Source organism: Suricata suricatta, chromosome 2, assembly GCF_006229205.1.
Source record: "Suricata suricatta isolate VVHF042 chromosome 2, meerkat_22Aug2017_6uvM2_HiC, whole genome shotgun sequence".
NCBI classification, from domain to species: Eukaryota; Metazoa; Chordata; class Mammalia; order Carnivora; family Herpestidae; genus Suricata; species Suricata suricatta.
This window is the reverse complement of record NC_043701.1, coordinates 11,076-27,766: the sequence shown is the minus strand read 5'-3', so window position 1 is coordinate 27,766 and position 16,691 is coordinate 11,076. Positions and strand designations below refer to the sequence as shown.

General features: G+C 48.6%; 1 protein-coding gene across 1 annotated transcript in view; it reads right to left on the bottom strand.

The window, feature by feature from the left end:
- The window catches only part of VIPR2 (vasoactive intestinal peptide receptor 2), a 210,060-nt gene extending 195,671 nt beyond the window's left edge, over positions 1-14,389 (bottom strand). Inside the window, exons 1-5 of the mRNA XM_029954208.1 lie at positions 14,268-14,389; positions 13,808-13,931; positions 13,035-13,232; positions 12,787-12,848; positions 12,193-12,351 (exon numbers count right to left, since the gene is read on the bottom strand). Of these exons, the coding sequence (XP_029810068.1) occupies positions 12,193-12,351; positions 12,787-12,848; positions 13,035-13,232; positions 13,808-13,922 (534 nt within the window). The 5' untranslated portion in view covers positions 13,923-13,931; positions 14,268-14,389. The remainder of the gene's footprint in view (positions 1-12,192; positions 12,352-12,786; positions 12,849-13,034; positions 13,233-13,807; positions 13,932-14,267) is intronic.
- Positions 14,390-16,691: the final 2,302 nt, after the last annotated feature.

Here is a 16,691-nt window from a genome sequence, read left to right as displayed (position 1 = left end):
ATGGGTGGTTGTGGCTAGTGAAAGCCACTCTGGGAGATCATGCTGGAGGTTATCTCAGATCTCAGTCTGGCCTTGTCACCAATTTCCAATATGACTTAAGCAAGTCACTTAATCTGACCTCAGGCTCATCAATTGTAAAGTTAGGGAATGTTTTTAGATTAATTTATTCATTCAAGAACTATGTAATGAACTCCTATTAAGCCCTAGGCAGTCTCCAAGATTGATTCTATCCCAGGGATTCCGACTTCCACCCACCACCCCCATGATATGGAGTCCCCCCCATCTAACACAATGGCTGTCCCATGGAAATTACCCAGCCAACATTGGGCCAGCAAGTGTCCTCAGGGTGTGTGCCCACACACCATTTGGCATGACTGAGGGGCCATGAGCATTTCTGAACCAAATGCCAAGGTTTTGGCTAATTTGCCTTGTGCTGTCTTGCTTGCACAAAGACAGCAGGGCCTTCATTGCAACTGCTGCAGGATGAGCATGCTCAGCAGGGCCTTGTCCAGGATGCTAGCTCTATGATATTGGGAGAGTATTCCTAGTCTCCAACAAAGTCAAGCAATGCAACAAGTATGTATAAATCAGTGTGGATGATGCAAAGTACAGTTTCATTGAGGACATGACAAAAACACTTAAATGACAGAATAGTATGCAATTAAACATACATTATACTATATAAGTGAAGGGAAAAGTAAACAATGGGGTCAAAAAAAGGAATGGGAGGGGTGCCTGGGTGGCTTAGTTGGTTAAGCATCTGACTTCGGCTCAAGTCATGATCTCACCATTCATTAAGTTCAAGCTGTGCATTGGGCTCTGTGCTGACAGTTCAGAGCCTAGAGCCTGCTTCGGATTCTGTGTGTATGTGTGTGTGTGTGTGTGTGTGTGTGTGTGTGTCTGTCCCTCCCCCACTCGCACTTTGTCTTTCACTCAAAAATAAATAAACATTAAAAAAACAAATTAATTAAAAAGAAGGAATGGGAATTCTAAGATGCAAGTTGGAGTTGTCATGGGGGCATCTCATGGAGGAAGTGCCCAAAAAACTTGTCACTGGTTACAATAGTGCAGCATCAGGGTATGAGCTCTGCTAGACCCATGACCTCCAGGGGGTGCCTTCTAGCTACAGAGGATCTACAGACTCCAAATTGGCCTAAGAATGGTCTCTGTGGTATGTGTTCTTTACTCCTGAGTGTTGCTATTTCTCTGCTTCTTGTGACTATTGGTTCTTAATTTGTATTCTTCTGAACTGTTTTATTTTGCATGGTTCAATAGTGTTAGTTGACACAAATGCTTTCTGAAAATAAGTGGAATATAAATTATACTTATTTCCTAATTAAATCTGAATATATTTTATAATACAGCTTTTTCCTAGGCCCTGGGTCTTGATCTGCTCACCCTGAGACCAACTCCAAGAATTTTTAAAACATACTATACTTTTAACATTTTCAAAGAACTGGTTTGTTTATTTAAAAAAAAAAACTCAACAAAATCACACGTTTAATAATCAATCAAATGATTTGTAAACATGGAGTGAGCAAAGTTTTACAGGATAAAGGAAGAATTGGCTTTGTGATTGGGTTTGTGCTAATAATGTTTACTCACTGTTGTCCCTGTGGGGCCATTTTCCAGATAGCATTTGGCAAAATGTGTTACAGCCTATCAGATTTAAGGGAGAATAAGATAGGATAAGATTGGTCTCTGGATCCCCTAGCTCTTAAAAACCATCATATAATTATGAACCATATTCTAAATCTAAGTATATCATAACTAGATTATTAGGGTTAGGGTTGGGGTCAAGTTGCATACATTAATATGTACAGCTTTCTGTATGTCAATCATTCCTCCATGAAGTGGTTTAAAAAATAAAATAGGAGAGAATATAGTCATTCAAAGCAGTAAGAACATTACAGTAAATGTAAATAAACACAATTATTGTTTAACCTTGGCTGAGGACTGGGAGCTGGTCCTACAGGTACTTGGCAGGTAGCATCTGTGGCCAGCCTGTCCCCACCCCCTCCCCCACCCCCTTAGCTCAGCACATGCTCTGCTGTGCTCAAGGGCAGCCCAAACAGAGGGACCAAGTCCAGGTCCTGTTATGCATGGCTTGCTTCCAACAGGTGGAAAAGGTGGCCAGCTCACAGATACATAACACTTTCTTTTGGTTACTTGCTGCCCCCCCTTTTGTCAGCCAAGAATGTAAAATGAAACTGAACTGAAAGAAATCTTATTACCAAACTTTTGCCTTGCAGAAGACAGTGTGGCACAAAAGTCTCTAATAAAACGTGTTTTTTAAGAGTGTAAATGAAAAGTATATTTCTAGGGTAGAATCCTTTTCCTCTTAGTGAACATGAAATGAACAGGCAGTATAGCTCAGACTCCAGCTGAATTTCCATCACAAACTACCATCAGGGACTTGTGTGTGGGACTACTGAGGGCCAGGCAGCTAGAAGGAGCTTCCAGCCTTTGGTCTATAGACCGCAAAGATGGTGGGGTCCATTGGTCCTGTGGGTCTGGCAAGGCCTGAGGTAGGTGAGACAGAAAGTGGAGGGTAGGGGGGGGTGGGACACAGTTTTGCCCAGAGCTGTCATGGTGAATGGTGGCACAGGGAGACCAGAGTGCTTGAGTGGGCCTGAGCAAGCCCAAGATGCTAATTGAATGTCTTGGGCTGGGACAGCAGTTGCTTTTTCCTGTTGCCTGTTCATCCCCTCAGTGATACCCCTCCCCCACCCTGTCCTTTTCCTGTCTGGCGAATGCCCTGTCACCCTGACACATGTAGCCATGCAAGGACACAACCATGCTCACCCTCCTGGAGCATTCCCAATCCCCCTACATCCTGGTATGGCTGACTCTGCACACCCACAGTTCTCCTGAGTGTGTTCTGCAGTCACACTTTTCATGGCATGTTGTCATTTGGTGTCTATCTATCTGTACTTTCTGCCAGGAGTAGATGTCTTTCACACCTGCAAGGCTGGATGACAGGTAGATATGAATGGATTCTGGATCTTTTGTCCTGGAACAGCCAACATCCTTCAAAACCCTGATGGACTGGGTGAATCTTTGTCCCTCTGTGTGCCCCAGCCATGGTGCCCAGGATGAGAGATTTTGTTTTGTGGAAGTGGATTCCTTCTGACATCATTATGTAATTACATAACATGGTCATTACTGTGAGACGGAAGCCATTCTATTGTATTGTGTTTTACTTGTACACTATGGCTAACAAAGAGTAAGCACACACAGTCACATGTTCACACCTACACCTCCATTTCTGACATCATTACATGTAAACTACAGTGAATTGTCATTAGGTAGCCACCATGTAGATGTGCCATTAAAAGTATAATTAGAGGGGCACCAGGATGGCTCTCGGTTAAGCTTCTGACTCTTGGTTTCAGTTCAGGTCATGATCATATGGTTCATGAGATTGAGCTCAATGTCAGGCTCTGTACTGACAATAAGGAGCTGCTTGGAATTCTCTCTCTCTCTCTGCCCCTCCCCTACTCACTCTCTCTCTCTCTCTCTCTCTCTCTCTCTCTCTCTCTCTCTGTGTCTCTCTCTCAAAATAAATAAACTTCTAAAAAAGTATAAATTGAGGAGGATGGATATGGAGGTCAAGTTAAAATGATGGACATCCTTGCCTATGGGGGTAAAGAAGTTAGATTTTATCCAGAAGGCACTATAGTCTACTCAAAAAAGTGACATGATAATATGTATCTTTTAGAACAGAGATCAGCACAGATTTTCTGTAAAGGACTTTCTGTAAAATCTTCTATAAAGATTTTCTGTTTACAGAAAATATGTTAGTTGTTGCAATCCATGTGGTCATTCTGACAGTGACTCACCTCTTGCACTGTGGCTTGAAAGCAGCCACAGAGTATACATAAGTAATGTGTGTGGTTGTGTTCTAACCACGGTGCAACTTTGGCTCAGGTCATGATCTCACACCTTGTGGGTTTGAGCCCCACGCTGGGCTCTGTGCTGACAGCACAGAGCCTGGTACCTGCTTCGGATTCTGAGTCTCCCTCTCTCTCTGCCCTTCCCTCAATTGCTCACTCTCTGTCTTTCTCTCTCTCTCAAAAATAAATAAATATTAAAAAAAATAAAAAAGTGCAAAGAATAAAGGTGACGTACTGTTACAGCTGCGGGAGATGGACAGTGTCACCTGCTGCCAACACAGCCAACCAAGAACTCAATCTGTGTAGCCCCACGGGTCAGGCGTCCTCACTGAAGCTGCCCATCTGGCCTGTGGCCCCTGGGTGGAGCCATAGGGTGGCATGTAGCCCAATGTCCCCCTGGGGACACCAGGCTCCTCCCTCAAAGCTGCAAGCTCCACCCACATTTCCAGCTCCCTCACTGCCTGCCTAGCGGCCCTCTGGCCTGGGTTGTCTCGGTAACTGAATACTAAAAAGCACCTTCCTGAGCGTTCTGAGGCAGCCACCCTTCCCTGCTCTGTGCACCTGGTGTCACCTCCAGGCAACATCTGGAGTCTCAGGCTGGCTGAGCCCACCTGTCTGAGTCTCACAGGCACCGGGGGATGCGCTCCAGGCCACACGTGTCCCCACAGCTCCGGGGGACCCAGCTCAGGGTCCTGCCTCCCTCCCTGGGGGCTAACATAGCAGAGCTGTGCCCTGGCTCCCCCCAAACTCCCCTTTGACAGTCTAGAGGTCTCTTCCTAGGGTGGGGGCACCCAAGGGTCTCCACACTCCCTCCCTTCCCTGTTGGCAAGAGGAATGGGAGTCACTGCCCACTGGGAGGGCAGTGTCCCCAGGGGATGGGGGTCGCTCTGGCCTGCTGATGGGTCTCCCTGATTCTCAGGGGCCCCTCAGGGGGAAAGCAGGGGCATATGTAATCTGCACTGGCGCCCTGTGGCCGGGTTCAAGGTGGGGGTCTCACACCAGCCTTGAGCCTGAAGGAGCATATTTCCACCCTGGCCTCATCCCATTGAAGGAAGAAAAGGAATTAATATGGTAAAAAACTTTTTAATTAAAAAAACAACACACACAAAGAAAAATCAAATAAGTGATGCTAGATCCTAGGTGTGCTTTGGTATGATTATTGAAAGGAATTTGACTTATTAGAGAAAAAAGGGGGAAAAATTAAAAGAATTAAAGAAACATACACACACAGACACACACACAATCAAATAAGTGATGGTAGGTCCTAGGTGTGTTTTGGTCTGGTTATTGAAAGGAGCTTGATTGATTAGAGAAAAAAGGAAAAAAGAAAAGAAACGGAAAAAAAGATACAAAACAAAAACAAACAAAGAAAAGCAAGTTTAAAAATATGAGAAAATGAAAGCAAGGGAAATGAAAGCAAAAATGAACTATTGGGACCTCATCATGATAAAAACTTTCTGCCTGGCAAAGGAAACAATCAAGAAAACTAATAGGCAACCAACAGAATGGAAAAAGATAGTTGCAAATGATACATCAGATAAAGGGCTAGTATCCAAAATCTACAAAGGACTCACCAAGAAACTCCACACCCAAAAAACAAATAACCCAGTGAAGAAATGGGCAGAAGACATAAATAGACACTTTTCCAAAGAAGGCATCCAGATGGACAACAGACACATGAAACGATGCTCAACATCACTCATCATCAGAAAAATACCAATCAAAACCACACTGAGATACCACCTCACACCAGTCAGAGTGGCTAAAATGAACAAATCAAGAGACTATAGATGTGGGCGAGGTTGTGGAGAGACAGGCACCCTCCTACACTGCTGGTGGGAATGTAAACTGGTGCAGCCACTCTGGAAAACAGTGTAGAGGTTCCTCAAAAAACTATCCATAGAACTCCCCTATGACCCAGCAATAGCACTGCTAGGGATTTACCCAAGGGATACAGAAGTGCTGATGCTTAGGAGCACATGCACCCCAATGTTCATAGCAGCACTGTCAACAATAGCCAAATCATGGAAAGAGCCTAAATGTCCATCACCTGATGAGTGGATCAAGAAGATGTGGTATATATACACAATGGAGTACTACATGGCAATGAGGAAGAATGAAATCTGGCCATTTGTAGGAAAGTGGATGGACCTCGAGGGTGTCATGCTTAGCGAAATAAGTCAGGCGGAGGACAGATACCATATGTTTGAACTCATAGGTCTAATAGGAGAGCAGGAGAAACCTAATGGAGGACCAGGGGGAGGGGAAGAGGGAAAGAGAGTTGGGGAGAGAGAGGGATGCAAAACCTGAGAGACTATTGAATACTGAAAATGAACCAAGCGTTGAAGGGGGAGGGGGAGGGGCAAAGAGGTGGTGGTAATGGAGGAGGGCACTTGTGGGGAAGAGCACTGGGTGTTGTATGGAAACCAATTTGACAATCAAGTATTTAAAAAAAAGAAAATAAATGAGATGAGAAAATGAATATGATGAAATAGAATAACTTGAAGTGAGGGAAGTAAAATAGAATTTGAAAAATTCACAAAAAAGCAAAAAATGTAGTCGAAAAAATAAAGGAAATATTTTTAATAAAAATTGAAAATAAAAAGAATTTTCTATTATCTTTCTGTATTCGAGTAAAAGAAAAGAAACCAAAAATAAAGAATAAAAAATTTGTAGAAATACAATTAAAGAAAATTGAATAGATGCACCAGTGAACAGACTGAGATATAATTGATCGTTTTCCCTAAAAGTCAAACTATGAAGCACTTTATAGTCCCTAAACTAAGCAGTTGGAGAGATTTGTGGTGTTAAAGAAAAGCGAGGTTGCCCCGGTTGGGCAGGCCTCGGTGTAATGGCCCCATTCTCCACTAGATGGCGCTGCTTAGCTTACTGGGGCGGATTTTTGTGGCACCTGTAGGTGTGTATGCCTGTGTGTGGGTGGGGTGACAATGGCATCACCCAGGTATCCAGGCTAGTATCAGACCTCTGTGCTCTCCCCAACCAGGAATCACGCACCTGTCCTTTGTCTTCAGTTTCAGTCCACTCCCTGCTTTTGCAGTCTCTGTAACCATGTCATCGGGTTGCCAGGTGGCACCTTGCTTCTGAGTTTTATCTGAGATTCAGGTGTATTTCCTGACCCCTCCCTTCTGAGGGACTGAAGTTTTGACCCACTCAGATCCTCTGGGGGAGGGTCTCACTGAGCAATGGGCCGATGCTGGCTGCACCCAGAAATGCTAGCGAGACCTGGCTGCTGCCAGTGTTCAGAGACTTGTGGCTGGGTGCCAGCCTGGCCCAGAAAAATTTAACACTGTCAGTGTGGAGCCTGGTGGGGGGCTCGACCTCAGAAACCACAAATATCATGACCTGAGCTGAAATCAAGAGTGATGCTTGGGGCCCCTGGGTGACTCAGTCGCTTGAGTGCTGATTTCTGGCTCAGTCATGATCTCGCACTCTGTGATTTCGAGCCCCACCTGGGGCTCTGTGCTGACGGCTCAGAGTCTGGGTCCTGCTATCGATTCTGTGTCTCCCTCTCTCCCACTCTGTCTCTCAAAAATGAAAAAAACATTAGAAAAAAAAGAGTTCGATGCTTAACTGGCTGAACTGCTCAGGCGCCCTGATAAGACCCTTAACTTAATGAGTATGAGATCATTTATGTTCCAGGAAAAAGCCCATATTTTTATTAATAAAGTGCTCTTTTTAAAATCTCTGTTGTTCTTAGTGATGATGACGTCCTTCACGGATGACTAGAGTGTGGCAGCAGAGAAGTCCCAGGAAAGTGAAGCATGAGGTCACGGAGGAGCCTCTTTGGGCCTGATCATGGCTGGAATTATTGGCACAGAAGAGCCTAGGAGGTAGATGGGTGTCTTACTCACTGAAGTCGTCATTGCTTTCGTTTTGGTTAATGTTTTATTTATTTTTGAGAGACGCGAGAAGGGGAGGGACAGAGAGAGAGGGACAGAAGATCCAAAGCGGGCTCTGTGCCGAGAGCAGCAAGGCCCATGTGGGGCCCAAACTCACGAACTGTGAGATCATGAGCCAGGCAGAAGTCGGACGCTCACCCGACTGAGCCCCCCAGGTGCCCCTGAATTCTTCATTTCTGTCTGTCCCGCTGTGTGGATAAACCAGATTCCACCTCAAGAAAGAGACGTGCAAATAACTTTTAAATTTGGTATTCGGGATATTAGGATGTTTCTAAGTATTTATCATTAGTTTCAGCAGTTACCTCTTTTATGATCATCTTGAAATACAATGGAATTTGAATGTTTTATTTTTTATTTATTTTGAGAGAGAGTGAGGGAGAGAGAGAATCGCACGCAGGGCTGTACCCTCAGTGAGTTTGGGGCTCTGAACATCAACCTCACGAACCACAAGAGCATGACCTGAGACAAAATCAAGAGTCAGATGCTCAACTGATGGAGCCACCCACAGGACCCGAAATAGAATGAGATTTTATTTTATTTTAATTTTTAAAAAAATTTTTAACATTTTTTTAATGTTTTATTTATTTTTAATACAGAGAGAAACAGGCATGAGAGGGGGAGGGGCCGAGAGAGAAGGAGACACAGAACTGGAAGCAGGCTCCAGGCTCTGAGCTAGCTGTTAGCACAGAGCCTGACGCAGGGCTCGAACCCATGAACGTGAGATCTGACCTGAGCCGAAGCCGGAGGCTTAACCGACTGAGCCACCCAGGTGCCCCTTAACATTTATTTTTGAGAGAGAGAGAGACAGATCATGAGCAGGGGAGGGGAGAGAGAGAGGGGGTACACAGAATAGGAGGCAGGCTCCAGGCTCTGAGCTGCTAGCACAGAGCCCGATGCGGGGCTCAAACCCACAAACTGTGAGATCATGACCCTAGTGGAAGTCGGACTCTCAAAGGACTGAGCCCCCCAGACGCCCCTAGATGGGATTTTTCATGCCTTGAGGGCAGGTGTGTGAAGTTAGCTTTAGTGAATCAAAACAGAAGTAAAGCAGAACCTGAGGAGTCTGCAGGATGCCTTTTTTTTTTTTTTTAAGGATTGATCTTGTGGCTCATTGTTTTTAAAAATAGGATTTAATCCTTGGCGCTAGTCTTAGATCTGATGATGTCTGGAGGGCGTGGGCCACGTGATCTCTGAGCATCTTTCCAGCTCAGCCCTTTGGGTTCTGGTGTGTGTGCTGAGAGATTTGTTTTTTTCTGTTTAACTAGATTTCTTTCTTAAAACTCCAGCGGTTTGACACTTGCCCCTGGCCCCTTGATAGGTCTTTATATTCTGGTTATGTGAGTCTCCTACCATTTTCTACCTCTGCTCGTGTTGTCGTTGGTGCAGCAGGCTAGCCTGGGGGAACGCAGCCTCCCGACTCAGGGAAGCCCTAGTCTTCTCTGTCCTGTTTCTCAGGGTGCCGGGTGGCCCTCGGGGAAGGGGAGTGACACCATTCTGGCATCCACCTTCTCCAAGTCCGGCAGCTGTTTGGCTCTAACTGATAACAGGAAGCATCTGATTCTTTCCGTACAAAACCGTGGCAGTGTCTGAGCATCAGGTATGAAATGCTAATGGTGAATAATTACCATGATGAACGCACAGCTCCCACCGCATGCCTGTGACAGTAGCGACAGTGACCTAGTAATGACTCACATGTAGTGCCAGCTCCACGCCAGGCGCTCTTTCCAGGGCCTGACGTGTGTAAACCGATTGAGTCCTCGAAATACCCTGTGTGTGGGGTGGGGGTTTTGCGGGGGTTGCCTGGCTCTCAGCCACGTCCCCGGTGGGGGTCTGCAAGCCTGTCCTCCTCTGCACAGAGGGCAGAGCGGGCCCTGAGTCCGTCACTCTGGCTCTGGTGTGGGTGGCCTCGGCTGCCGGCTGCCAGCTGCTGGGGTGTCCTGCTCTCCCACGCTCCAGCCTCATGGGGCCCAGATGAAGACTCTCAGCAGGTGCCCTGACAGTGGGAGGGGTTCGTGCCTCCATTGAACTTGGCAAGGTGTAATGAGTGCTCTATGCCCTAGTTTGTGAAGAAAGTGTGGGAGCTCAGTGTTGTTAGGGAAGGGAGTCAGCAGGCTGGGGGTCCTGTAGAGTCGACTCTTCGGCCACAGGTGTCCCTCTGGAGGCCTCTGTCCTTCCCTAAGAGGGAGGGAGCAGTGCCTTCTGAGAGCTTCCTTGTTTCGTGCCCTCGAGGGCTTAGAGGAGGGGGCGATGGTGCCCCAGGCCCTGGGCCAGCAGAATTGTCTGCTGCTCTGACAGTGTGCTGTGGGGAGATCTCTGCTTCCTCTGGTGGGAGAAGCCTGGGATCCTCCGGTGTCTGTGACAGGGACGGATACACACGCCCAGCGCTGCCTCCCTGGAGCTGCTCGGCCTCATTGGCCCTTGACAGTAAGGGGGAGATGAGGGCCAGTGGCAGGCACACTGCACTGCCAGTGAGCAGGGGTAAGGGATCTCCCTGGGAGCTGGCTCTCACCTGGATCGGGGACAGCTGTGCTTTTTATTGTTGTAACAGGTTAATGTAATTTTGGAGAGAAAGTGCACCCGTGCACACACACGTGTGGGAGGATCAGAGGAAGTGGGTGACAGAGGATCCAAAGCAGACCCTGTGCTGACCTCGGAGAGCTGAACACGGGGCTCTGAGGTCCTGACCTGAGCCCCGCGTGACTGACTGAGCCCCCCAGGTCCCCCGACAGCGGTGCCTTTTGGAGTCCCGTTCATCTTATTTTCTAAGAGAAGAGTGAGAAGCCAGTTCCCAGAGGCTCTCAACGTTGGGGTGTGGGCCCCGTTCAGGGGAAGCACTCCCCTCGAACTGGGGGCGAGGGGCCCTGCCGGCAGCCTGCCAGCACGCCCCCTGCACCATGACTGAAGGGTGAGTGCTGTGGCTCCTGGCAGGGCTCTGGCCATTCCCAAAGGGCTCCTGGAGGGACGCAGCGTCTGGGAGGGGGAATGCAGAGTTCTCTCGAGTGTCAGCGGGTCCAGGGGCCTTCGGGCCCAGGATGCAGGGCGAGGTCTCTGGAGTGAGAGGCCTGTGTCGGTGTTCAGGTACAGAGGTGTGTGTGTGTGCTTGTGCCGAGGCTCTGTCCGCACTGTGCTGTGGGTGTTTGAGGGGAAGATGCTGTGGTTTGTTTTGTGTGATCATCCTCACAGAAAGATCTAGGAGCACTTGGGCTGGGCAGTAACATGTCAGCAAACCGTGGATGGTGTCTGCCCCCGTCCCCTTAATTGTGTTCTGGCAATTGGTTTTTACATGAACGCAAACAAAGAATTTTATGTATCAAATGTGTGCATTAGGCATGCAGGGCTTCCCAGGTCGCTCGCGGCCTGCAGTGTGCATCGCACAGGGTGCTTGCTGGGAGTGAGGGCAGACCCTGTGGAACTTTGTCCCTTCTGAGTCAGCCACTGAGTGAAGGGCACGTCCCACGTACCATGGCTGTCCCCAGGGGCTAGGGTTTCTCCTGCTGCTTCGTCCCTGATTTACCCTGAACGCAGCGCAAGGTGCGGTGGTGCCCGGTCCGGGAGCCTTTGTGCGGTAGGGTCGGGGACAGGGACCCATGGGCTGCTTCCTCAGGAGAACACCCGTCCTTGACCCGCAGTTCAGTCTTGGGAGTGTCCTGGGCCCGCGCATTTGCCCAAGAGTGGCTCCCAGTCCCTCCAGCAGAGGGTTTGGAGGAAAAGCCTGGTTGAAAATCATGGGCAGCTGTGATTGTTTTCAAGGTTACTGTTCAGGATGACCAAGGCCTGGAACCGAGGCCAGGCTTTCTGAATTCACAATGAGGACACTCGGGGCGACATGAAATTTTTGTTTTATTGGTGAGAAATCTTAATGTAGGATGTCACAGAATTTCAGGAAATACATGTATTGAAATAATACAAGTACATGCAGAGTCCCGGGAGGTGAGAGCATGTGCCCGATGCTGGCGGGGGGCTGGGGTGTGCGGGGCTGGTGAGCTCGGCTTCCTCGGGCCCCTGTGGGGCCGGCGTGGCTCGCTGGAAGGGGGCTCAGGTGGGCTACCACCCAGTGGGGGCATCTCTGGGCTCAGCTGCCGGAACAGAGTAGTGTATCCAGTGACTCTCTGGAGGGACAGGTGGGGCACAGCGGCCAGCCCACTGAGTGTCCTGTCTCATGATCACCCCCGTAGACCCTCGCCCCCACTGGCAAAAGAGGAAGGGACAGGATGGAGCCCGGCCGTTTCTGAGCTAAGCAGGATGTGGGCGCGGTGCTGTGGTGTTCGTATGAGTCCTATAGGACCAGCCCGGGCCACGTTGGCACTCCACGTGCAAGCCAACCGTGGGTGTCGCTGGCCTTCCAGGACCGTGGTGAACAGGTGCATGGCCCTGACCTTCACAGCCTCCGAGGAGAAGCTTCTGGTGGCCTGGTGGCAGACAAGTCTAGAGAGGTTTATTTCTTTTCGGTGTTGGAGCCACAGGGACACAGCCAGCTGGAACTCGGGCACCAGTTGATGCTGTTGGACTTGGTGCATGGATGACGTGCTAGGCAGCTGGGGCAGGGCAGAGGGTCCGTGAGCCAGGCTGTCAGGGGTGTGGGTTCAGCAGCAGCACCGCAGACATGCAGGCTGATGGCAGGTGGCCTCAGGAGCAGGGCCTACAAAGGTGGCGCGGAAGGTGGATGCAGACAGGCAGGTGAGGAGGCATCAGGGTGGCCCCAGAAGACAGGGACAGCCAAGGTGCGAGCTGCGGGAGAGGGGCTCTGTGGGAAGAGAGAGCATGGTCTTCTAGCCTGAGCTTGCTCTCCGCGTTTTCCCGGCCTCAGCTCCCTACCCTCCAGCCCCTCAGCCAGGTGCTGCACCCCCTCCCAGGGGCCCAGTGAAGGTGGGGGCTGCCAGTGGGAGGTGGGGCCGGGTGGGACCCGAAGCTACCAGTAGGAACAACAAGGGAGGAGCTCTTGAAAGAACACCACCAGGACTTGGTGACACCTGGAGGAGGAGGGTGAGGAGGGTGACCAGGGTGCTGGAGGCCAAGGAGTGGTGCAGGCAGCCTGTGTGTGAGGAACACCTGGTGGGGGGGCCAGGGGGCCTGGCTCTGGCCCCGTCACCTGCAAGTCTGTCCTCTGTCACCTCCATGTGCTGGCCATGAGTCCCGACGACCACTGGGTCCTCACCACCGGGACAAGAAGGTCTGGGTGAGCTGGGCCGCGGCGCCGCACAGCATCAAGTCGTCCTGCCTGGGGGCCACCGGTACAGCTGGTGGGAAAGCAGGGAAGGCCATGACCCTTGCAGGGCGAGGCGGGCCCCACAGTGGCCTTCTGGGGACTGCGTGCTGGGTGACCGTGAACTGAAGGACGGAGTGTAGGTCCGCCCGCCGGCCCCCCGTTGTTGCTGTCCCACAGCCCCCATCATCCCGGACCTGCAGGGAGTCTCGGCTGTGAGCAAGCACGTGTGAGCAGCTTCAAAGAAGCTCCTGGACCTTTCCAGCAGCATGGTGGGGGGATTGGACCAGGACAGAGAGTGTGGCCAGGGCAGGAGTGCGGCCAGGGCAGGAGTGTGGTCAGGGCAGGAGTGTGGCCCCAGAAGACAGGGAGAGCCGGGGTGCGAGCCGCGGGGTAGGGGAGCTGTGAGAAGAGAGGGCAAGATCTCCAGGCCTGAACTTGCTCTCCAGGGTTTACTGGCCTCTGCTCCCTGCCCTCTAGCCCCGGGGCCAGGAGCTGTCCCCTGCTGAGGGGCCCAGTGAGCGTGGGGGGCTGCCAGTGGGAGGTGGGGCCAGGTGGGACCCGAGGCCACCAGCAGGAACAACAAGGGAAGGGTTCTTGAAGGAAACACCACCAGGACTTGGTGACTGGGTGGCCTCGGGGACACCTGGAGGAGGAGGGTAAGGAGGGTGACCAGGGTGCTGGAGGCCGAGGGGTGGTGCAGGCAGCCTGTGTGAGGACACGTGGTGGGGAGCCAGAAACAAGTCCTGGGGGCACATGGGCGGGGCCCCGACTCCGGCCCTTCTCACTTGCAAGTCTGTCCTCTGTCACCGCCGTGCGCTGGCCTTGAGTCCCGGTGACCGCTGCGTCCTCACTGCCCGGACCAGAAGGTCTGGGTGAGCTGGGCCGCATACTGCACAGCATCGAGTCGTCCTGCCTCGGGCACATGGGGTGAGTGGCCTTCCCGCCCCCCAGGAGGGAGCTGGGAAGTGGGGGTACCGGCAGGGGAGCCAGGCCTGGGAGAGGGACCACCCCGGGGGTGTGACGAGGCCCTGCTTCTGTTCCGGGCTCTGGAAACTTCACCTCCTCCCTCCAGTCCCTTCCCTCCCCATGGGTTTCGGGGACCAGTTTTCTTGTTGGCACTGGGGTCTCAGACCCCAGTGAGGGCAGCACAGATGGTGGCAGTGACACTGCCCAGGGGAGCCCGCCTGGCACTCGGTGTGAGCGGCCTGTCCTCCAAGCCAGCTGCCTCCCGCCCTGAGCGCTCACCTGTGTCGCTGTGCTGGGCTCCTGGCCGAGGCCTGTTTCTGGAAGCTGCTTTCTCTCCTCCTTTCTGCTTTCTTTCCTTCCTCCCTTCCTTCCTATCACTCCTTTGTTTCTTTGCTTCTTTCCTTTTCTTCTCTTTCCTTCTTTTCTTTCTTACTTTTTTTTCTTTTCTTTGTTTCTTGTGGAACATTTCTTTATCTTTTCTATTCTTTCCTCTTTCTTTAGAACAATTCATTTTTTCTTTTCTTTCCTGTGTTTTCTTACTTTTCTGGAAGACTTTTTTTTATTGTTTCTTGTGGCACATTTCTTTTTCTTTTCTTTCCTCTTTCTTTAGAACAATTCTTTTTTTCTTTTCTGTGTTTTCTGACTTTTCTGGAAGAATTTTTTTCTTTTTTTGTTTCTTGTAGAACATTTCTTTTTCTTTTCTTTCCTCTTTCTTTAGAACAATTCTTTTTTTATTTTCTGGGTTTTACTTTTCTGAAAGAATTTTTTTCTTTTTGTTTCTTGTGCAACATTTTCTTTTCTTTCCTCTTTTTTTAGAACAATTCTTTTTTCTTTTCTTTTCTGTTTTTCCTACTTTTCTGGGAGACTTTTTGTTTCTTTTCTTTGTTTCTTGTGGAACATTTTTCTTTCCTCTTTCTTTAGAACAATTCTTTTTTTCTTTTCTGTTTTTCTTACTTTTCTGGAAGAACATTTTTCTTTTTTTTGTTTCTTGTGTAACATTTCTTTTTCTTTTCTTTTCTTCCCTCTTTCTTTAGAACAATTCTTTTTTCTTTCCTTTTCTGTTTTTCTTACTTTTCTGGAAGACTTTTTGTTTCTTTGTTTCTTGTGGAACATTTCATTTTCTTTTCTTTTTTTCCTCTTTCCTTAGAACAATTCTTTTTTTCTTTTCTTTCTGTGTTTTCTTACTTTTCTGGAAGACTTTTTGTTACTTTTCTTTGTTTCTTGTGGAACATTTTTCTTTTCTTTCCTCTTTCTTTAGAAAAATTCTTTTTTTCTTTTCTTTTCTGTGTTTTCTTACTTTTCTGAAGAATTTTTTTTCCTTTGTTTCTTGTGGAACATTTCTTTTTCTTTTCTTTCCTCTTTCTTTAGAACAATTCTTTTTTTCTCTTCTGTGTTTTATTACTTTTCTGGAAGAATTGCTTTTCTTTAGTTTCTTGTGGAACATTTTTTTTCTTTTCTTTCCTCGTTCCTTGGACAATTTTTTTTTCTTTCTTCTCTTCTGGGTTTTCTTACTTTTCTGGAAGACTTTTTTTTCTTTTTTTGTTGGATGTGGAACATTTCTTCTACTTTTCTTTCCTCTTTCTTTAGAACTATCCTTTTTTCTTTTCTGTTTTTCTTACTTTTCTGGAAGACTTTTTGTTTCTTTGTTTCTTGTGGAACATTTCTTTTTCTTTTCTTTTCTTGCCTCTTTCTTTAGAAACTTTTTCTTTTTTCTTTTCTTTTCTGTGTTTTCTTACTTTTGTGGAAGACTTTTTATTCTGTTCTTTGTTTCTTATGGAACATTTCTTTTTCTTTTCTTTTCTTTCCTCTTTCTTTAGAACAATTCTTTTTTCTTTTCTTTACTGTGTTTCTTTCTTTTCTGGAAGACTCCTTTTTTTTCTTTTTTCTGGAACACTTTTGTTTTCTTTCTTTTTTTCTTTATTTTCTTTCCTTTTTTTCCTTTTCGTTTTTCTTTTCTTTCTCTCTCTCTCTCTCTCTTTCTCTTTTGGTTTAGACTAGAATGTTCATTGTTCTAGTTCTGACTGTTGTGTGCTAACGCCCCAGAACATTTATTGTTCTTGTTCTGGTTGTCGAAATCCTTACAATGAACTGGATGCCGCAGCAGCTGCCCTCCTGGGTTAGGAGTTGATCCTTCCCGGAATCCGTGCCTGAATCTACAGTTGTTAGGGGCCTCGCCCAAGCAGTCCCAGTGGTATTTCTTCTTTTACCTCAGCCCTCCAGTGACCCTTTCTCTTCCGCTTGGTGGGATGTCCACATTTGCGACAGGTCAACCTCTGAAGGGGGTAGGCCTTTGAGCCACAGTGGCGGCATGTGTGCATCTTATTGTGATGATTGTTTTAATGTTTATTCTTGGGGGAGGGGCAGAGAGAGAGGGAACCAGGACCTGAAGCAGGCTCCAGGCGCTGAGCTGTCAGCACAGCTGCGGTGTTTTCAAGTACAGTATTTGAGTCCATGGAGGACAACGGAACAATGGAACTCAATTCTGAGATCTCTCCTGTACCCTTGACTTCGAACGGGAAGTGAAGTGTGACCTCTGATAAGGTGGAGGGTTCGGGGTCTCTGGCTCCCAACAGCTTCATGGACTTTGATGCAGTTCTCTGGTCCTCCAGCATCCGGAGTCCCCACCTACGAGGCCTTGGGCCCTCGCTCTGTTGTCGTTTCTCACTGGGGTCTGCTCCTGCCCCACCTACCACATGCCTGCCT